The sequence below is a fragment of the Acanthopagrus latus genome, chromosome 20 (assembly GCF_904848185.1).
Source record: "Acanthopagrus latus isolate v.2019 chromosome 20, fAcaLat1.1, whole genome shotgun sequence".
In the NCBI taxonomy this organism is placed as follows: Eukaryota; Metazoa; Chordata; class Actinopteri; order Spariformes; family Sparidae; genus Acanthopagrus; species Acanthopagrus latus.
Window position 1 is genome coordinate 13,665,487 of NC_051058.1, and position 23,521 is coordinate 13,689,007.

The window sequence follows — 23,521 nt, forward strand, 5'->3', positions numbered from 1 at the left end:
TTATATAAACTTCATCATTGCATTCCTAATAACTTTACAGGAGTCAACGCTGCTGTTAATATATCTGGAGAATCAGGGATAACAGGAATGTTGACTGGTCCACCATAAGTCACGGGGGTCACATTCCAAAGACCTGCGGCTCCACCTCCCATTGTGTCTGCGACCATAACTGGCACACTGCCAATCGGGACCATGGAAATTCATACTGGAAATGAACATTTCAACTCTCAGACGGCGAGATCGTTTCCCCTGATCCGGGAAGTGTTATTTATCTCTGACAATACAAAAATATCTTGTAATACTGTTGTTGATTAAATGTGGGTTAAATGTTCAATCAAAATCAGATTAAAACAAAATAATAAACGTGTAGTTATGGCAAAGAGACACTGTGAAATGTTGATCAATTATTGGATATAGTTTATCCTATTGAAAAGCAAAGTGACTTTCCACTGTATATCAAACAAACTTTAATGTAATCCATTTATTTTAAAGGGTTTTTTTTAAATCAAAAGTAACTTTTCCATTAAACTCCAACTACTACTAAGGCTACAACTATCACTTCTATGGATTAAAAAAAAAAAAGTTTTACCAATGTAAAAGACCTCTGCAAACATCTGTGAGAGTGTTATGAATGACAGATAAGAAAAAAAAACAGCATAACAATTAATGTAATCATGTCAGGTAATGTAATAAGAGAACACAATAGCCTGCTGAGGACAGTTTCAGGGTTTCAGGTGGACTCTTGTGACATCTAGTGGCGAGTTTTAGTAAGAGACATTGTGTGTTCATTATGTCAACACTGGCTTTGTTTCTATACAATAACATCCCACAGGGGAATCCACCATGGTTTTATTTAAATTATTATTTGGTTAGGTACCATATTATCAGGTGATACTATCAGCCAGGTAGAGAGGCCTTCATGCTTTGCTCAAGAAAACACAACAATCGGGAATTACAGCAGAAACTCTCTAAGTTTTTAAAATTTGCAGATAAATATCCATCATCTTATAGCTCTTTTGGGTGTATGGACTTCGTACATCACAGAACAGCAAATCAGAAGACAACACAGATATGTTATTACTTTAAAAATGCATCTCTCTCTTTATCTAAATACAATTTATCCATTTCTGAATCAATAAAGGATCCTATCAATAAAGAGCTGATCAATTTGATTTCACAAAGTGAATAAAGTGAATGAAATAAGAAATTAACTAATTAATACATTTTGGGTTAGCAGGATAACACTGACATTGAACTAAGCAGTTCCCATGAACATGGAAATTAGAAACCAATTTTTACAACTACAGATGCAAACCTATGTCTATAATTGAGTGTGTACAGAATATAAGACTTGGGTTTCTTCACCTTTTATTCCTGTGGTATCAGTTCCAACATATCTTTAGAAAGTCCCTTACTGTGCAGTGTCTCCTTTTACTTTCATTCTGAACTCAATTTCTAGAGAGGCTCCAGCAGACATTACAGCTGAGTGACACCACAGATTTGAGTCATGGCTCCTTTCCAAAGAGGCTGCCATCATGACAAATAGGTGCCTTGTCTCCATTCCATATAATCAATCGGTTTATTACATTGTGATTTGTAGAAAGAATTAAGCTATTTATTCATATATAAAATCAAATGCTGCACAAAAAACATAGTTTGATTTTCATTTCTGTCAACATTCAATTTCCCAGTTTGTGGCAGTGGAGACAAGACGTCAGGCCACAACATTCAACACAACACAGCCACACTACAGCACAACACAGTTTTTACCTGAGCACAGCGACATCAACACGTTAAGCTAAGTGAGAAAATCAGCAGCGTTAATGGAAGCACTTTTCAAAACCACAAGTCGGTCTGTGTTACAGTATGCTGATCAAAACGTCTACTCAAAAATAACATATTAGGAAGCCAATGTATGTGCTGATAAAAGTCTTCGTGTTTTAAAGAGTCATAAAGACAAGGAGTGATTCATACTTCAGTCATTACTGGTAAAAGGTCTGTATGAGTGTGTTCAGTGTGTCTGTACCTCTCTTCAGTGACAGGTTGCCCGGCTCTGCTGAGCTGTAATCATTGATGCACACATACAGTCTGTCTCCAGGCTTCGTGCTGGGAATGGTGACCTCTTCCACAAAGGTGCTGGGAAACTGACCTGGAGACGGGAGACAGAACAAGAACACAACTGAATTACTGCAGTAAACGTAGTGAAAAAACAGCCCACACATGAGTCTCATCTCTTCAAGACACTGACAACAATTGGCTTCTGTAACTCCCATACATGTACTTTGTTATCCAGGTGTAGTATCTTCATCCTAATATCAGTTAAAACTGACAATAAAGTGTAGTTGTATCGTATCGTATTAGATCTAGTTGTATGGTATGGTAATAGTTGAGTCATATCGTATCGTACCATGTCGTAGTCGTATTAAGAGATAATATCAATGGTTTTTCATAGCCAGATCTACTTCTACAACTTGATGGTGTCATTGTTTAACAGTGTTAGAGGAACTGGTTTGGTGGAACATTTGGACGTTTAAACTGCAGATCGCTACCTAGGATGTTGCTGTTTCCCATAGAGAAGTGGATTTTCACACAGAAGGCAGAGGGCGAAGACTGAAATAGTCAGCCAATCACAGGCCAAACCACAGTCTACATCCAGCGTTCCAGACTGTACCAGTATAGGGAGAGGAAAGTGTAATTTTTATGACCTTTAAAATGTGTGGATTTAAGTTGTGGAATAAAACAATCAGTTTTTATAGGCTGAACTAACAAGCCTACTGTTTTACTGTAGTCTACAGTTAAAATATATGTAAAAATAATGATATACTATCAACAGATTAAGAACATTTGAAGAGAGAGGCAGAGAGACCTTAGTGTAATCCATATGTGCATTTCTCTGAACTTCACTTCTCTAAGTGTACGTCACTGAGGCAGTTTTTTATCTTTCCAAGGAAGTCATGTCATAGTAATACTGATATACTGATCTGTGGTTTCTTGGAGTGGCTGAGCAAGCCTCACTATACTGATCTGCATTTCCCCTCTGAAGGAATCCCCTTTCTCATCTTATCCCTTCGACTCTTAAAAAAACTTAAGTGGATTTCTGTGCGCTCGACCCCTCAAGGGCAGACAAATCGAGGGGACAATGACATTCTTTTCAGGGGCAAATATTTGGTTCCCCCTGCAAAATCCAGGGATATGATACACAACACATGTAATGTGTAAGAGTGTATTTATTGATATTTTATTTATTTATTTGTTATTACAAATTCTCACACTTGCTTATGAACGACAATGTTTGATTTGTGATCCTCTGAACCTGGCAAAGTGGACACCCCTTACTCCACAAGTATCCTGTCTTGCACATATTATGTAATGCATTACAAAACTCTTAGAGGAAGTTTTCCCATTCTGTCTACATTACATACAAATGATTGCACAGTCATCTTCATGAAATTGATGGGGGTGAGGGACCATCTCTCCCTCTCTGCCCAGTGCAAAGAATATAGTTAAACCTGCAAGAGAAACTGTAGCTGACCCCTTCCGTATCCTGAATTCAGAGGGTGTGAAGTGAGCTGTGCTGCATGTATGTGAATGCATTATCTTTATGTGGCAGCCATTATGTCCATGACAAATTTCCCTCAAGAGATACAAAGTAGTTGTTAACCAGATCTTCAACCAGAGCATGTCTACAATTATTTGTGGTAAGACAATCCAGTATTATTATGGTGAGCGATTTAGTTGATGTTGAGTTTGGATGTGGTGAGTTTTTACATGCTGAGTTGACGAGACACTTCAGCTCAACTTAGTCGAGTAAAAGAGGGACGCTTGAATTCAGCAGGTGAACATCTGTATTTTGCTGTTCAGTTAGGAAAACAGAATATTTAATTTCTTGACATCTTGTGAATTTATTTTGTTAATTTACTATGCTAACAGCTGCCATGCATCTGCCACCTGAAACAACAGAGGCAATCTGACTCTCGCCTCTTGCTGGTGCAAAGTCATATCGAAAGACAGGAGGGGGCCGGGGCTCGCTGGTTAGCATGCTAACTTTGGTATATCTCTGCAACAGAGTACATTCACGTCTTTGACACATCTTCAATGCTGCTGATTCTTCACACTCTTTTTCACACTTCGCTTCAAACCAATAAGTCACTAACAGTTTCCCATGTGGCTTATTTCATAAACAATAGCTGCAGTGAGCTTCTGTATGTAGCCAGCAAAGTCTAACTTCTTCAGAGAAACAATCAATCAATCACATAGATTTTATTTTTAGTAACAACAATTCCTGACACTTCACCTGTGACGCCATCTTTGTTACCAAGCAACCAGAACTCATCCAGGACACTGAGCACCTCGATGACATCACCAGTGAAGAGTGGCAGCTCCTCCGAGACACTGGGGAGAAACTCGAACACGGCACGCACCACCGATCCTGCTTCCATCACTCATAACCTGCAGAGGTTAAAAAAAAAAGAGAGAGATTAAGAGATAATTCCCACACTGTTTTTTATAAAAATGCATGAAAAGAATCACGGCGAGATGCTTAAAGTGCAAAACTTTAATAAAGATACTGAGAGATTGAAGATGCAGCAGGCTAAGTTTTCTTTAAACAGGCACTCTGGGGCCATTCAAAATGCTCACCATGCCAATCAACAAACGCCTCATTCGAGTTTGTGGAACAACACCAGCTGAAAGGGGAAGCGAGAGCGTGAGAAAGCCACAATAAAAAGGAGAGAGAAAAGAACGAGAAAAGCAAAAGAGAGAGGGCTGTACTTAAGAAGGCTGAAGGACATTCCTCAACACTCTTCGATCCGTCTCCTGTTTCTCTTGAGGAGGTAGAGATGTACACTCCTGTATGTTATTCTGACCATTGAGTCTCACATTCTTTCGCTGTTTTAACATTTCCTGTCACTTGTTCACATGATGCAAAAATAAAAAACAACACCTTCTTATCAATCACCTTTCATTTTAGAGGGGAGCTCTCTCCCCTTCCAACTTCTTGTCCAAATTTACAAGGTGGTTTAATTAAATGAAGGCACCTTCCGAATGAAAAATACCCTGAAGTCCAGTGATCTTTGCCCTTTTTTCTTTTTTACACTAATTACTCCACAACTTGTCTCCACAATGAATGGTGAAAATCCAATTCAGTGGTTGATGACATTTCTCACATGAGCATCCGGCTCCTCCAATCATGGTTAAATCCTCTAATTTCTGGGTCTCTCTTGGAAACGGATAAGATATTTGGATGAATGGTTGTGATTTCACACCACGTTCTTCTGTGCATGTGTTTGCAATTGCTTTCATCACTTAAAGGCACACAAAACAGAAGAAATGTATTCAACTTTACACGGGATATCTGGCTAATTCAACTGTAAGCTAAATGAGAAATTACACATACAAAGATTAGTTTTAATTAGTATTTTACAGGCCCTTGTGTATCATTATCTGGAGACAGACTAACCACAGGTGGGGATGGACGCACTCAAAGAGACAGGAAACGAGAGAAGAGGGCTGTAGTTTGCTTCAGTCAATGGGGCCTCTGTTAAGTGTGCCGAGGGGGAGAGGAACAGCACTGTAGCCTAGTTCAGTGACACCGTCTCTGGGGAGGGACTCAAGTTATCCTGGACGTGGTGTTGGTGGAGGCAGATACGGTGGACAGATGACAAGCATTAACAGAAAGAAAGAGCACTGAATGTGTGTGGTGTGTGCGTGTGTGTGTTTGGGTGGCTGCCTGCGGTAAAGGTTAAGCAGAACTGTTTTGCTTAACAAAAGCAGGTAGTGGTCACTTTTCACTGAAGTACGGGAGGTTGTGAAGTACCGGAGGCTGACAACTCAACACCACGTAGTGTTGGAGCCACAGTGAAACCAGAGCCACCACATTAACTAATGCAAGCCAACAGGAGGTGTCCAAGAAGAGGGAAAGAGCGCAGACGGGCTGTGTTTCCATTTATTCAGTGGAATGGAAGCCATGCTGTTTATTGTTCATTTCATGTTCTGTTGAGATCAGTTGATCTGATCCCTCCATAATAAATGAATAAAATGTGAAGTATTCTTAATGTTATTTGGAATAGAGCAGGCTGAACAACATGAAGCACACTGTTAATTATATGTCTGCTTATTCCCAGTTCAAATCCAACAATGCCCTCCTCTTTGACACCATAGCAAATCAAACAAGTCCTGACATGCACACAGGTGAACTCATATCACCCATCTTCGAGGACTGGTTTCCATGAAACAGTGACTGATAATGATCTACCGAAGACTCACCTGATGTGTCTTAGTTTATGAAACGGTTTCCCGTAAACAGACACACTTTCAAGAACACGTGAACTTTTGTGTTAGGTAGGTTAGAAGTAAATAAAGATAACTCATCTCGCTGCCAGTGAGTACACAATGCACAGTAGAAACAAAACAAACTATAAAAGTAAAAAAAATCTGATGAACATTAACTGGACATGTCACATGTGTTTGCTAATAAATTGTACTTGAAGCTACAGTGTGGAGCACTTTTTCCGTGTTTGTCTTTTTCACAACTAACCACAAATAAAAGTAAAGTGCACCCAAACTGGACAGATTTGTGTGATTTCTAAGGAACTTCTTTTCAGTGTCAAACAAATAATGTCTTGCTCTCCAACCTTATGCAGTGAGAAAGGGTTCTGCCAGAAAATGTTGTGCCAAGAATTAAAAAGAGCTTGAGCACCGCACAGCAAGCCATAAGTGAAACAACTGCCAAAGTAAATGTATTAAAAGATAAATAAACATAGTAGCAAATTTGGATTAGATTAGATTAGATTACAGTCTTCTTTGCACAGGCATCATTTGACATTTCACTCAAATTCTGAAAAGTCATGTACTCATTTTCCCACTTTCCACCTCTTGACTCTGAGCGTTTCCGGCCTGCCTACCACAGCTGAGCTTACGTTCAGCACCCAGGAAACTAAACCTCTTCCCACACCTGACCACGCTGCCAGGCCCTGTGAAGAGTCACTGGACGGCTGCAGCTTTCTTCATGTTAATCCTCAGATCTGCATACAGCCAGACAAGCTCCTTAGTGTTATTTATGGGCCTGTCAGTGTGTCAGTGGCCCCTGCGCTGGGTGACTTTTACACCCTGCTCTGGCAGATGACGACACAAGCTGCCTGGCACAAACACTGTTTAGTTTTCCAGTGACACCGTGGTCCCACTACAGCAGTTCAACATGGCTCAAATGTTTACAGGACAGCTGACATAGTAATAGGCCCATATCGTCCATATGGTCAACATAATGGATGCAGTTAAGTGCTGAATCATTCTAGTCCTCAAAATAAATAACGGACGGATGAAGTGTAATAACTCTGGTGATAATTTCTTCCCAACACGAGATTAACATTTCTGACACAAAGTGAAATATGTCAACAACTCCCGGATGTTATGAAGAGAAACTTGCCATGGATGTTCAAATGACCTCAGTGATACTCAGACATTTTCTCTAGCTAATAGAGATCAATAGAGATTAGAGAACAAGCTAATGGCAGCTACAGTTAGCAGCAGCAGGCAGTTACTCTGGTGAAACGGTTCAGCCTGTTCGTTTGAAGTCTTATATATTGCACCTTTAAATCACACGCCACAAGGACAATGCGATAATCTAAACTGTGTAATAAATAAAGCTCTAAATCTCAGCTGCACTGCTGCGACCAATGAAAATGTTCAGATGCATGTGACCGCCCTGATAACTTCACATAAGGCCCAGATCTATTTCAGACATGTATTGGCCTATTCAATTGACGAGAGTAATTAGTCTGAATTCTATTCAGCTAACTGCGTTCATTCTACTCTTTGTAGGCCGATATCACATTTCCACTTTACAAATCAAATCATGTAGCAGCTGGCATCATTTAGGGTTCATGTGGATGTATAATACAAAAGATATGTGTACATTCTCCAAAATTATGTCAGCAGAGTTGGTGTTATTGGATCTTCCCCATCGGTTACAAATATCCTGAGCTAAAACAGCAGTTTCACATTGCCAGAATTGATTTGAAATCTTCCTCTCATCGCCCAAACATTCTGTGCAAGTTTCAGTGTGTGAGCAGCTCATTCTGACTCATAACCAGCCGAGGGCCTTTTTGTTTGGATTTGAAAAAAAAAGAGAAAAAAAAAGAGAGGGAAACATGGGATCACATCAGGAGGAGCAGGCGTGTCTGGAGGAAACAACACCGGCGGTTTACCAGTGCCATATTGTAACCGAATTACTTTTGAAATGTCGAATGAAGGTATCATTTTCAGAAGTGCACACACAAAAAAATATACAATTAAGTTCATAAACCACATGGTCTGTAAAGCTGAAACGGAGAACATGTCTTGGGAAAGTACAAGGGGCATTTCACACACTGCGAGGGCTTCATAACAAGAGTCAAACAGGTGTGTCTCCTCTGTTCGGCTTTATGAGGTCCTGATAAGCGATGGCACTCTGATAATAATGGCGTGTCCTGGAACAAACCTCTCACAGACATAACTACAGTAGAGGCAGACAGTAAAGAAGGAATAGGACAATATTCTGTTGTTATTTAAAGGGAATTTCAATTCAGTCCCTCAATAATGGTTCTGAAATTCAGAATTTTAGACAAAACTGAAGGTGCACTGATGACATAATTTTAAATCACTGATTACTGAGAAGGTTCTTTAAAAAAAAGGGTGAATAACTGTGACTAGTGTGTGCCACTTGGCACTGTCCTGGAGAAAGTAACAGGATTACGACAGACAGCTAAGTCAACAGCTGACACACACGCACACACACGCACACACACACACACACACACACACACACACACACAACTGACCGTGGGACAAAGCACCAACTGTCTGACCTGAGACGTGGCCTTGGAACTATCATCACTTATTACTAAACCATCTCTGCACACGTGTGTTTGTGCGCATTTTCCAACGTTACTAATCAGCTTCAGATGCACTTAAAGTATTAGCATGTGATGGGAAGTCTGCTGTAAATTGTTTGCATTTCATGTGAGTAGCAGTGAGTTAAGTTTCAATGACGTCTCAGTGTCTCAATAGAAAACATCCATCTTTTTACTCCAGTCACTGCAAATTGATAATGCAAAACAATCTACATGAAAATGATAATATCCCATCAATTTACGAAGGCCATCTGAAAAGAAAGGACTCAGTAAGCCTGATGAGGGTACCACCTCATTAAATACATCTGCATACAAAAAAAGATTAAACTGAGAGCAACTGAGAAACATTTTAAGCAATACCTCATTACATTCAGATAAAAAAAAGCGTAAAGCATCTTTAGATCTGCTCACAGAATAATGATCACAGAGATCAAATGTAGCCGATAGTGAAAGGCAACAGATTAATGGACAACAATATTGCTAATCAATTCATCTTTAAAAATACATATCCTTTTCTTAAATATGATGATGTGCTGCTATTCTCTCTGTTGCATAATTTTCAATGCAATATATTTGGGTTCTGGGCTATAATATTGGACAAAACAAGGATTTTTTCCAGGAAAATGTCACCTTGGACTCTGAGATCTGGCATGTTTCACTGTTTTCTGACATGTTCACATCAAAAGATGAATCACCTACTTGAAAGTTATCAGCAAATTTGATGTTGGGGGCCGTTTAATCAGTTTTATGTGAAAACTCCAATTCAAAAGAGCCAAAATTCTCTACCATCTGTTTAATATGCTCTCTGTTTTCCAGTATTAGTTCTTTTTCAGCTTGAACAAAGATGTTTTTGTACCTTTAATGTAATATCTTAATAAACGAGCTAAATTAATTGCTTAGGAACATATATTTAGAAGTTGAACTTTCCATATCTGACTGACTTTATTAATCAATCCTTTAAGTAATTTTTCAAGAAGAAAGTGTCAAACTTCTCTGGTTTCTTTCCCCCCGTTTGACATTAAATTTATCATTGGGTTGTGGATAAAACAAGACATTTGAGGGCATCATCGTGGACATTTTTTACCATTTTCTCACATTTTATAGACTAAACAACTGATTGATTAATCACTAAAATAATCATCAGAACAATCATGATTCGCAGCCGTACCTGGAAATTTGGTAAGTTTGTAAAAACACTTGGTACAATCATATTCCTTATAAGACTGTCAATCAAAAACACCTTAATTTCTAGAAAATAAAACAGCTATTTAAATCGCAACTGCAATATCAGAAAGAAGAACTGTGATCAGATACATTCCTTGGATCTTTCAGCCTAATATAAAGTACATACTCATAACTGAGTCCACCTTTGCATCTCATCTCTGTCTCTACAGGTACCTGAGCCTGAGTGCTGAAACACTGTGCTAGTGTGAGTACAGGGTGGAGGAAGTGGGATCTGCTGACTGCCTGTACCTTCTATTGAACAGGGTCATCTGATGCCAACAATGAAGCCGCTGCCTCATTATCTAGGTCCGCCTGCCAGGACCGGGCTTGCGCTGATGCGCCACCAACGTGCCATTCAACCTATTCAGATATACAGAAGTGGCAGACTGGCACGTGCCTGTGTGTGGATGTCAACACACAAACACACACACACAGACTGGTAGAAGCCTCTGGAGTGGGCCGGGTGACAGCTGATGTCTTTTGATACCGATTGTTTGCCGGAGAGTGCTGAGTCCACTGAAACGCATTCACCTCGGAACAACATCACCAAAGCAGGTGACCGGCCGGTGGACGGTTCTGGATATTAAAAACTGTGGGACATCTGTTGCTTTGCTTTCCACCGTCTAGTCTTTCAGCACATGTAAAGGGGGACGAGTGGGGGGGGGGGAGAATGAGAAGGCTCTGTGTGGCTGACAGTTGTCAACACAAGTCATGTGGTTTTCTAACCATCTGTTCAGACAGTCAGTGCCTCACAGACCTCCTGTAGCATGATGACATAACATTTTTACATATGAGCGTATTTTTTTTTAAGTAATTAGCAACAGCAGTCACTCATGAATGTTATAATTGGCTGAGGTGGTTGAGGTCTGAACCAACATAAAACTTTATGCTCTGTGACTGGTGAGTACTTGTCGCACAGTACATGAAAACTATATAAATGAGTTGAGGGTGTTCTACTGGCTTGGTGGTCTAAACCACTGGAAGCTGACTATTGTTACTTCATCGATGATATGATGTTAAAAATCACTTACAGCCAAATCCAGTGTTTTAAAATTGCTTACTTTGTTGGACCAACAGTTCTCAACCCAAATATATTCAGTTTATACAAAGGCAAGTAAGAATTCATCACAATTGAGAAATTGGAAATGTTTTACTTAGTATTGTACTTAAATTGCCAATGGTTTATCAAAAACAGCTGCAGATTAATTTTCTGTTAAGTGACTGACTAACTGATTAAATGTTTCAGTTCTTACCCACACAGAATGGTTTTTTTTCTGGGTCAAAATGAGAGGTCAACCAAACAAACAATCAAATTGGGCTATTAATCGATGCCAACAGGTATCTGTATCTGCTGAACTTGGCGCTGATTGTGGCCGATGGTTGCGCAGCTTCCACCAGTCACATGTGGATGTACATCACTGATTAATATATCTATTTAGATACTAGGGTCAATGAATCGGTTAATGCCTTTTCTCTGCTCCAAACTATTATTAATAGATAGTTTAAGCAGTAACAGGTCACATGTGCGTTCAAGAAAAAAAAAAGCTCCACATGCATGCATGTTTCTATCTCGACACTTTCTGACATTGTAGCCCAACAGTCTCTGTCTGTCTATTATGGGTATTATCCATACCCAAGAGTCACCATGAAAATGTTCGAAGATAGCTCTAGAAACGGCCATTGCAAGAGTTAAATGTAGCTTAGTGACAAGCTTTTTCCCAGTGGACTTTTTGACGGATGCTGTAGCTGTTCCTCTACCATCACTGCTTTAAGTCCCTATTATATCAGCCACATGAAATCCACTATCGGCCTACCGACAGTTCAAATGCAGGCCTCTGTTGCATGCTAGTCACCCCAAACGCCAAGTTCTTCCAGTTCATTTCATCTGTTACTGCTCCTCATAAAAACTCTAAAAGTCAACACATAGTATGGTACCACATTGCGTGTATTGCTACTGCTCCAAACAACAAGTAAAGGGCAAGACAGTGTCGGAAGCAGTCTGGCTTTAAAGTGCATTTCAACCAGATGAGGCAGCATTACGTGGCCTCAGCCAGCTGGATAAAAAAGAACACATCTGGCAAGCTGAGTCAAATGCCGAAAGACGCCAAACTCTGTTGAAATATTTGGCAAAGCCGACCTGTTCAAACATGCGAACAGAAAAGCATACACAGACAAAAAAGGAAAGCATGCAGACGTACTGTACTGTACACAAACATGCCAGCTCTGCATTTCAATACAAACAATAACTGCAGTGGAGACAAAGGCTATTTTGACACCAGGCCACCATCAATTCAAATTGTTTACGTCAAGAGACAGGAAGGACTGTTCGTTTTATTTACAATAGTCTGGTGAGAATGCTGACTTCTGTGGTTATGAGGACACATCAGTTTGAGAGTGAATTTGACCCACATCATCCTTTCCCTAAATACTGGCATTTCAGAGTAAGTGTTGTCCACCTCAAAGCAGAAGCCCTCCCTGAATGCACCTTTTCTTTTACCATGGTCTTTATTTAGCTTGTTCTACTTTAAAATAATGTAGTTAAGACAGCACAATTAAAGGAATAGTTTGACATTATACTAATCTATGTATACCCACATATGAATGCAGAATCTGTAGGCCAGGCACAAGATTTCGGTACAAGAAGAGTTCTGGTTTCTGTATGTCCCGTAGTTGCATTGTGGTCCGAGAAGTATTGACAGATCATATTTGAGACGTCGTTGATTGCATGCAGATAAACAGACTCTTGGAGGGCAAAAGAGGTGGACGTTTTTTGAGAAATACTGTACACTTATATATTTCATACCAATAGTTAGATGAGAATGATATGAATACACAGCTAGCAGCCAGTTAGTTTAGCCTAGCTTAGGCATTAAGACTGTAAACCAAGCAACCAGGAGAAGCGCCAGGCTTTGAAGCCAGGTTCGGCCCAATCATGTAATTACATAATTATGTGATGCACTGTAGCCCAAAAAGACTTTTCTCCATTAGCTTACATTGTGAAAGAAGCATCTGGAAAGGGGTGAATCCTTTTTTTTAAGCCTCACAGCCCCCAAGACAAAAAGACTTATATCATTGTAATAATTTGATCCATTGGGTCCAATAAAATTTTAAAGTCTAGAAGAGCCACATCATTAAATCATCCCTGTATCCCTACTCAAGTTAGGTGGCTCGCTCACTATGTGCCAGAATATTTCATAGTACGGAACTACTTGGCGTTGTCAGGTTAACATTTCAGTTTGTATTTACAGATTAAACACATAAGACATTATGTGTTAATGAGTAAGCTTTAGAGCTGCTTGTAGCAGATTTTGTTACCTTTAGGCAGAGCCAGGCTATCGCTCATTCCAGTCTTTATGCTAAGCTAGGCTAACAGAGTGGTGTTGGCCTCAGATTGGATGAACAGATACAAGAGTGGTCAAACTAATCAGTTATCTGATCACATGTCTGTTGTGTTGCTACTTGAACCTCTAGGATGAGTTAGAATCAAACTCGCTGTGGTATTTCTGACTCTTCAGGGCCCAGGTGAAACACTTGGCAGACTGGGAGAGTTGTCCAAATACAGTACCACTATAAAAATAATCCTTTGCTGGCCAAGTTGGGTCTTGCAACGCAGCGATTACTTTCTTTCCTGGCCAACAATGAGCTGAGTCAGGGCAGGACAAGCCCAACAAATCATCCTCCACACCTCTTACTTCAACGCACTTCGCTTTAAAAACAGCTACATGCATTTCTATTGCAAATTGAGAATTCTACCCTTCTTGCTAGTTAAAATTCTTCTTTTAAGATATAAAGAAACACTGATGGTCTGCGACTTTTCCAACTTTAGTAGGAACATTGCAAGATGTGTTGCTGCATGAGTGTAGGGGAAAACCCTGGGTGGTTCCTTGGAAAAAGAGTGCAAATAGTCTTTTTGGCTCGTTCAAAGCTCTACATCCACCATCGCCCTCACATTTTCATTCACTTCACTTCCCAGTATCTCTGCATTTTGGCAAGCACACATGCATTCCCTCAAGCCGGCTCCATTTCTTCCTTTTCTTTCTTTCTTTGACTCTTTTCCCTCACATATTTGTTTCTCCATTCCTGTCTCAAGCGCGCACGTGTTGAATATTAATGGCCTTGATGACACACACACACACACACCGGGTGGATCTGGTCTTTTGAATAAACATTTCCAGAGCAGGGAGGACAGCTCAGACGTCTGTGCTCAGAGGGCAGAGGCCGCGTTGTCAAGAATACAGAGATCTGTTTGGACGGTAGAGGGTTTTCCCTGGGAGGACCCCAGAGGTGCCCGAGGAGATGCCGCACCCTTAAAACATGGCTGGGCCCTAATAGTTTGCATATGAGCTGTTACATAACTGATCCCTCCATTGGAATCACATCATGACATGCCTGCAGGAAAAAGATCAATTTATGGAGGGTGAAATAAGTGTGCTCTGTTCCACCACGTTCTCACATCGTGTTCCCTAACTTTTAGAAAATTGTGGGTGAATTGAGGACATTGACAAAAAACTGCCAAGATGGCAGAACATAGCATGCCTTAATGAGTTTTGTGAATCAACTCTTGGGACAACTCATTGGAATAATCGAGGCAGAGCTTTTTAATACCAGCTGCACTGGAATTCAGATCTTGGAATGTCACATACTTTACAAGCAAAGATGTGAGAAAACAAACACAGATCGCTCTCCACTTAACTGCACATGATCGAATAAAACTTATGTGGGTGCAAAAGCTCAACAAAACCCTCTTAGGAGTACAAAACCCATCCACATAGGTAGGAATATTACCGCCATTATCATTTTGGGGGAGGGATGGCAGCAAGAGCAAATCAGACTGCTATTGTGTAATATAGCCCAGTACTATGTTGCCTCAGAAAGTTCCTTCTAACTTACTTGACAGATCTTTCAGCCTTGACGTGATCTTTCCTTGTTTTGTCTGTCCTCTAGCAAGCACGTACAGCTTCTCTCAGTCTTCATGGTTATTTTTCCCCAGTTTGTCTTGTCTAATCCAGTCCACATACTGAATGAAACATGGACTCCATGACCTCACCCACAGGTTTCTGAAGAGCCATTGTAAAGATTGGTGTGGTGGCTCCACGTCAACGCTGTTTAGGCTGCAGCACTGCCGGCAGCAGGGGCACAAAACCAGAATGTTGAAGTACGAATCCTGCTCTGTTGAGGCCATGGCCACAGATAACAGGCAGCATAGGATGGGGCGGTCTAGCATGGATCGATGCGACACGGGCAACACAACTGATGTTTTTTTTTTTTCAACGTTACGTATTTACTCAATTTGGTTTTGAGCACCATTTTAAAACCCATCACAATGATATGCCTTGCATGGTTGTTCAGTATTAATTCTTAATCTGACGATGGACAAACAGTAACTCAGGACCGGAAAACTGATGTGAGGGGCATACCCCTTTCTTTGCAGCCGCTGCTCAAATTAGTACTAAACTTGCGCCCCCCCCGTTTCACATCCAGTTCAAATCAAATGAATTCTCCAGCATTTCCCTGCCTGTTCGGCACACTGTGCTGCCAGCGAGGAACGTAAGGAATGTCAATTTTTTTAATGTCTGAGAAATGCCTCACTCTGAAGTGACGGCATATTACATAATAGGGATGGAAAAAAAAGAATTTTCCTTTTTCACCCATGCACCATCTAGTCATTTTTTTCACTACTTTGCTCTGCTTGACATTATGTACTGTCGATGTAGCTTGGCGTGCCTTTTGTTGGTTGCAGTTATAATCACATCACAATTACATGTTTCACTGGATTAACAGGGACAGCTTCTGCATAGCGTTTGTGTCACGTAACAAATGCAAACTGACACAAACATCTCAAGTTACTTTGTGCTGATATAGGAGCTTGTTGCAAGTGTAAATAATTCAGTGTGTAGGATGTTTATGTGCATCTGAAATCATGACTAGGCAGTAAACACAAAGTCAGGACAGCAGAGGAGAAAAAGATACTCTTGATTAAGACTGATAGTAGTTAAAGAAAGAAGACCTCAGGTGGTTTGCCAGGTATAGCTCAGATGGAAGCAAAAGGTAAAATACACTGTCATGCACAGTCCGGGGACACGTGCAAGGACAAGTTATCGAGTCTTTTACTTTCATAAAAAGACTAGTGAATGGTTCCCTGCAGGCAAAGAAAACTGGAAGGGAATTTATGGTGTGTGAGCCAGCGCCAAAGCACTGTTACTCCCAATAATGACACTGCAGTGTGAGAGAAGAAAGCTGGTGTTGGTCAAGTAGAAATACTGATATCCTGACTTCAGTGTGAATGGTTGGAAGACAAGCATTTAATGATTCAATGCAGGTGAAATGTATGGATTTCATATTCAGTGATATTGCCAGTATAACTTCCATATTTAGGTTGACATACTTGATGTGTTTGCTGCGTGTAAAGGGGTTAAACTGGGATAAAAGGTGCCTGTTTTAAACTACACATTCACTTCCTTTGTTTATAGAGCATGGAAACAAACATGGAGGATGATGATAAACTTATGTGATCTGGAAAAGGTGGAATCTAAGTTTTGTAACTATGTTTGAACTTCTCACGTTACTTCAACCCTGTGTACACGCTGCCATGGCGAAGAAAAATACAGCACTGTGCAAACAGAACAAACTTTTTAAGCTTTTGCTATTTTTGCTCCGGAGACTCCTCTTGATATAATGAAGGCTATAATCTATCTCTCGCAGAGCTGTCTGGTCCAAACAATGGTCCATAGTGTGAATAGAGACTGTTCGACTAAATCTGGACTCAGTTCAAGTAGCTGAGTCAACTTCATAACAAAAAAAAACCCTTAAAGGTCTACAGACCTCTATAATGTGGTGCGTTTCTCTGTTTATGTAGCACAGTACACGGTTGCTGTAATCTTTGCATCTTTGCATGCGATGATTATGAGCATCAGCACACAGCTCCAATTCGACATCAGAATATCTCGATCCAACTCGAACAAAACTAATGATCTCTGGGAAATGGACGAATAGAACAGAATAGAACAGAATGGCAGAGAAAAGCATGAACAGAGATGTCAAATCAGGGTACAGACTGACAGCAGAGAACATCCTAAAAGACCAGAACGTACTGAGAATGTCATACACTGATATTACAAACTATAGAATGAGATTCCATAGAATGAGTGAAAAACATGCATGGTCGGGAGAGATGCAGGTGTATCTGTAACTGTCATTGTCACAAAGGCGATGCTACCATTAAAATGCTGAGTTATGAATTTATTCAGAGAGGGTGAAAGTATTAATCACGTTATTAGCATATTTTATCATTTTGTTTTGTTTATTCATCTGTCATTAATTGCCCTGACGACATCTACATGTTAAGATATTGACAGCAGTTCCCTGTCGACCTGCAGGCAATAAATACAGAACTGGTCACGAAAAAAGAAAAACGGGAGTGAGCAGAACTACACAGAATTCAATAGAATTCAATAGAATTCAATAGAATAGAATCCAATAGAATATAATAGAATCCAATAGAATAGAATAGAATCCAATAGAATAGAATAGAATAGAATCCAAAAGAATCGAATAGAATCGAATAGAATCCAATAGAATAGAATTCAATAGAATAGAATAGAATAGAATAGAATAGAATAGAATAGAATAGAATAGAAAAAACTGGTCCGAATAGAACACAACAAACTCAAAACAGTATAATAGAACATAGTAGAATAGGATACAATAGAACTGAATCTTATAATAGAAGCAGGAACATGATCAACATAGAATAGAGAAGACAGACCACAACAAAAACAGAAAAGAATAGAAAAGAATAGAATAGAATAGAATAGAATAGAATAGAATAGAATAGCATAGATTAGAACAGAAACAGTGGAATCGAATAGAAGATAAGAGATGAGAACAGAGGAGAACATAATCAACAGAACTGAACTGAACTGATCTGAATGAATAAAAAAAAAATAGAATACAATCAAAAAGAACAGAATGTGACATGACAGAATAGAACTGAAAAGAACAGAATAGTCATCGACTGATCAGAGTAAAATCTCATAGGAATTAGAGCATGGATAGAAGTCAGCAGAAAGGAACAGAACAGAACAGAATAGTCGAGTGGACAGTAAATTAGAAAAACATCAGAGTTCTTGTGACCCGACCACAGACATTAAGTTATTAAGTGTGCGCGTGCCTGTGGCCACACTGTTTCCCCAGTGTGTGTGTGTGTGTGTGTGTGTGTGTGTGTGTGTGTGTGTGTGTGTGTGTGTTGGTAGTCCTCTCTCACATGGTGGAACAACTGACAGCAGTGGCCACAGGTGACAGACAGTGAGGGGGGACTGTTTGGTCTGCAGCAGTTGCGTTCACTGCCATCAGTCATTCAGCTCGCGTCATTAGCCTGATAACTGTGTCTGTGTCCACACTGAGGCTGTCTGTGGAGAAGAAGTCCTGCTCACAGCACCCACCCAAACACACTGACACCTCCTGACCACCGCGGTTAAAAGCTTCAACCACGAGTAGTATAACACAGAAACATGGCACATTATGAGCCTCAGGTCCACCAGAGAGGAACTACAAGCCCTCCCTTCCTGTGGTGTTACTAACTTATATGTATCTCTGCTCATCCTCCATCCAGTAACAGGCGTTTCTCTGGTTCCTCCAGCGCTGTACGAACAACAACAAAAAACTAAAGTGTTAGTTTTTCTTACCTGAAAAGAGTCTGAACGGGTAAAACGTGGGAGCCAGTCAGACAAGATATCCAACTTCTTCAGCCTGCTGATGTGGTGGTGGTGGTTGAGGTGGTGGTGGAGCTTCTTTTCTCCGCGACACAACTTTTTTTTTTTTTTTTTTTTTTGAAGCAGCTACACCTCCACGAGTCGAGGAGGAGTCATTATTCCCGAGAGAGCAGCAGCTTTGTTTCTGTCGTGAGGCTCCGAGAAGTCATGTTGTCAGTGTTTGTCCAAAGTGTGACACGGTGGTGGTCCGCGGCTCTGAGCGTCCCCGCAGTCAGCTGTCATCACGTTAGGACCAGCAGCAGCCGTGTCGCGCTGCGCCTCTCTCCATGCCTACATACAACAACGCCACCCACTTTTTTTTCCTTTTTTTTCCGAGGAGACCCGTAGCTGGCCCTGCTGCTGCCTGACTGAAAAGAAAAGAAACGCGGGTCCAGAAGTTAAAGGGGCACTATGTCGTTTTGGAGAAGTAATGCAAATTCATAATTTTACTAAATACAATGATACTGAAGGAATATATCAAACTCAGACTTATTTATTTTTTCCATAGATGTCCTCTGGGGAGGTCCCCATTACACTGTGTGAGGCTAGAAAGGTGGCAGGGTCCGCCACATAAAAACAAAGTAAAACAGTTTGTTTATTCGGTCATGTTTGTTTTTGTAGTTCTTTAAGGCGTAAAAAAATGATCCTCTGAATAAACTGTCTTCCCCTCAACTACATAGCGCACCTTTAAAAGAGGTTTCCTGCTAATATCACTGTAACTTAATTTCAACTTTAAGAAACGTAAAAACTCTTGTTTCACTTGTTTCTTCACCATGTATCTTCAGTGAGAGCGTAGGTTCACAGAGTTAGATCCATGTTTACCCCAACATACACGTTTTCAACATATGACATTGTTATGACATAATGAGTTTTGTTTGTTAGTTCGCATCAACATTGTGTCTAACAAACTATTACAGACCTGTGGATTTGTATTTACTGCTGGCACTCAGAAACTGTTGATGGAGCACCAAATTGCATGAAACACCAATTTTTACATAATCTTCCTTTAAAATGAGAAATGTTTTATGGTATAACAGTAAACTATTAGCAGATATAGGACCTAGTTTGAAATCTTGTAACTATTTTAAGATCGAAAATCGAAATTCATTTAAGCTCTTAAAGATACTGTTAAAAAAAACATAGTTTGTCAGATATTTCAAGGACTTTTTTATTCACATTGTTCTGTAGCTTACCAACCTCTGTATATTCTACTGTTAATTGTGTGACTAATCCACGTGACGAGAAGACGACTCACCCTTTTTGCGGCACAGAATGAAGCAAAAATCAACACAAACATTTCCTCTATTCGTTACCTCATTCCTGTGCAGGACAGCACATGTTGTGGCCGTCCACTCCACTCAGTCCGAATACTGTTCGCAGCAGTTTTCAGGAAGTAACATCATCTATGTTTGGAACTGAATGATATCTCTGGTAATGTGTTATTCAGAGTCACTGACTGAGTCATTCAACCTTTTATCTATATAGGCTGATACATAAATTAGCTTTTGGTCAAACTTTTTTTTTCTTCTGTTGGGTAAAAGAAAGTGACAGATCTCGTTAACATGGTGTAAAAAAGGTGAAGTTCCCCTGTAATAAAGCTCTCTGAAGGTGTAACCTGTTTTCTGCAGCTCCTTCATTTGGAGCCATTAAGACAATAAAACCCTTTTTTTAGAGAGAGAAAATCACAGTCATTGCACAAGGGATTATACGTTTGCGCACTCCTCTCTCAGCCAAGGCCCCTGCGTGTTGTGGTGTGAGTCCAGTTTTTTGCTGCATCTGCAGTAATGACAGCTTCCTCATATGCGATCTCGTATGTGCAGAACAATAGCAGGAAACAGAGCTGGTCGGATGCTTTTTCCTTCAAGAGTCGGCACGGGGGAAAGGAAAAGATACAGCAGAGTTCACATCTCAAAACACAAAACAGGCCGACGCTCATGGACACGTACCTGCAACCCTTACTGTACACAGATCAGCTGGTGTCAGTATTTTAAAAAACGATAGTGTAAATAACATTGTTTCAAATCATGTAGACGATAAATTGAGGAGTATCACGGCCTGAGGAAAGACGCCTCTCTGTTGTCCATTGGTAAAATTAAGTATACCTTGTATCACCATCGTCATATTACAGTTTTTACTCATACATATCAGAAAAAGACATTACCTCATCACCATGTATCCTGCAAGTAGCTGTGTTTAAAAAGAAAATCAGTGTTAATAATGTGGTGTTGTTTAATCTCTCACTCACTAGCCATACCAAGAACTTTCAACACAAGGCGGTGTTTAAACTACACGCTTTTGTCCACAGGGGCCGTCAGAGTCAACAAAGATTAAAGTGTGTTGTAGCAGCTTTAATAAAAGATGGCATACATGTGTATTTACTGACTGTGAATGCACTGACAAGAAATAATGCATGTAAGTGTCAGCAAATGTATGTCGGCACACATCCGACATATAACAAATACAGGATGTTGTAAAGAGTATTACCAGCATTACGGTATAATTTATATATACTGTAAGTCTGATCATAAGCAGTTGTGTCAATCTAACTTGTTTTAAGTTTATCTGTAAAGTCTAATAATTGTCTAGGCTGGTTTAAAATGATCTTTGACAAGAAATAACCTTGTTTTAGGCTTTGTGACAGTAGATCATTCATTGCAACAGTGGTTGATCTGTCACAGCTCCACTAGTGTCGTAGAGCTTCTCTATAAACTCTGAGTCAATGACTGAGATGTCTGGCACTCTGGGACCACTGGTGGGCTTCATTGACGCCACATTTGGCCACCTAATTGTACACAAACACAAGTGCAAACCCTCACACACAGACACACACACAAGCACACACACACCCATACCACTGCTGAGAACCCTCCAGATCAGTGATCCCGTATGAAACACTGGCTTTGTCTCCTCTCACAGTGGCCACTTTCATTCAGGGGGCAGCTTGTGGGTCTGTTGTTGTCTTTCCGTATTTGCTGCCAGTCGATCGCCACTATAACCCTCCGTAGGCAGAGAATACATTGGCTGCAGGACAATCAGTCTATTGTGTCTGCTCTGAGAAACATCAGCCCGCGGTGACAGAGAGACGGAGTAGGCAGAAAATGAAAATTATTCCACTCATCTTTTGTAATTACTGTTAGATAGTTGAAGTGATGTCGGTAACTGGATAAAGGGTCACAATGGTGCGTTTGAGGTCACATGACGAACGTCAACTTGCTCACAGTTCATATTTGGTTTTTGGATTATTGCTTGTCATTCTGATGCAATCAGTGCATCTTTGTGTCTATGTAACTAAGTACATTTACTCAACCTCTGTGTTAAGAACAGCTTTGACATACTTGTGTTTAACTTGAGCAATTCTATTATATGCTACTCTATATTTCCACTCCACCACATCTGGAGTCAAATTTTGCACTTTTTACTCTTCTACACTTTCTTTGCTGATTATGTACACACTGGTTTAATTTGTGGAGAGATAAAATATTAGATGGCCAAAAAAATGTTTTAAAATCCAGTTGTGATATCAGTATCAATAGCAAAGAAGTGTCAGTGGCACAGCTGTTGTATTCAGTCTGGAAATGGAGGTAGATTTTCTTGTGTCAACAGCTTGTCCTCAAAATGTGTTTAAACTCATCTTCCATTTGAGCACCTGGCATTTTATTGTTTGTGCGACTCCACGTGTCATCAGGGGAGCCTCGGTGTCGCTCTCATAAATTCAGAGTGCCAGGTGAAGTGCGCTTTTCCTCTTTCCTGTTCGTCAGTGAGAGCCGATTGTTGCCCTTCCTGTGCCACACAAACGCTAGAGAATACAAGATGAGAGACTCAAGTGCAGTCAAACCAGAGTCCAGTTCTTGTTTTCAGTTTTCAGTCTTCAATAATTAAACATTTTCCATCAATTTTCAGCTTTCATTTGAAAGATTAGATCAAACTAAACCTTCAAAATACCTGTAGTGGAATCTACCACGTGAGAATATAACAGAACATCAACCCTGGATTTCACATATTAACCAACAAATGTTCGTTCCACAGAAATACATTTAAAAATGAGGACAAATAGGTCTTTCTTCGTTTATGTTATTGTGCATTGTAGCAACAGACGTCATCTTATCCTTTGCTGCCACCTCCAGGATGCTGAGGCTCGGTCTGGTGACGGAGCAGAACGTCAGCCTTCACCTCAGCTCGTTCTGTACGTGTCATCTGCCGCCCCACCTCACACAACAGAGGGCAGCAGTGCTGTGATCAGACATACACAGTGCAATTTATTGTTTGCTCCAAGAAGCTGTGGGTTTGCATCACTGGGAAACAGTGGGGTGGTGTTCCCAGATGTTTGCATGATGGAGCTGGCAATGCATTTAAAGAAAAGTCCAAATGTAGTCTCATGTGACGGTACTGATGATGCACAACAGATAAAAACGAAGTCCTGTAATGTGAAAGTAAAGTACTGTAACCCTTTCGTTTTGCAAGAATGTACAACCACTTTTCTCGGAACTTGCACAGCCAGTTAATAGAGTTAAAACATGACCAAAGAGCATTGCTTTAATTTGAATAGTCAGCTCAACATATAACATTAGCAGTATAATACATCTATTCATAAATTGGTCTCTACGTGCTGTCTGGCAGTATGATAATATGACGTTAAGATAAGATGATACTATCTAAGTA

General features: G+C 40.2%; 1 protein-coding gene across 3 annotated transcripts in view; it reads right to left on the reverse strand.

The window, feature by feature from the left end:
* The window catches only part of LOC119009373 (dynamin binding protein), a 51,504-nt gene extending 32,353 nt beyond the window's left edge, over nucleotides 1–19,151 (reverse strand). For all 3 annotated transcript variants that reach the window (XM_037080580.1, XM_037080579.1, XM_037080578.1), the window contains exons 1-3: nucleotides 18,797–19,151; nucleotides 4,295–4,449; nucleotides 2,027–2,149 (exon numbers count right to left, since the gene is read on the reverse strand). In XM_037080580.1, the coding sequence (XP_036936475.1) occupies nucleotides 2,027–2,149; nucleotides 4,295–4,439 (268 nt within the window). In that variant the 5' untranslated portion in view covers nucleotides 4,440–4,449; nucleotides 18,797–19,151. The remainder of the gene's footprint in view (nucleotides 1–2,026; nucleotides 2,150–4,294; nucleotides 4,450–18,796) is intronic.
* Nucleotides 19,152–23,521: the final 4,370 nt, after the last annotated feature.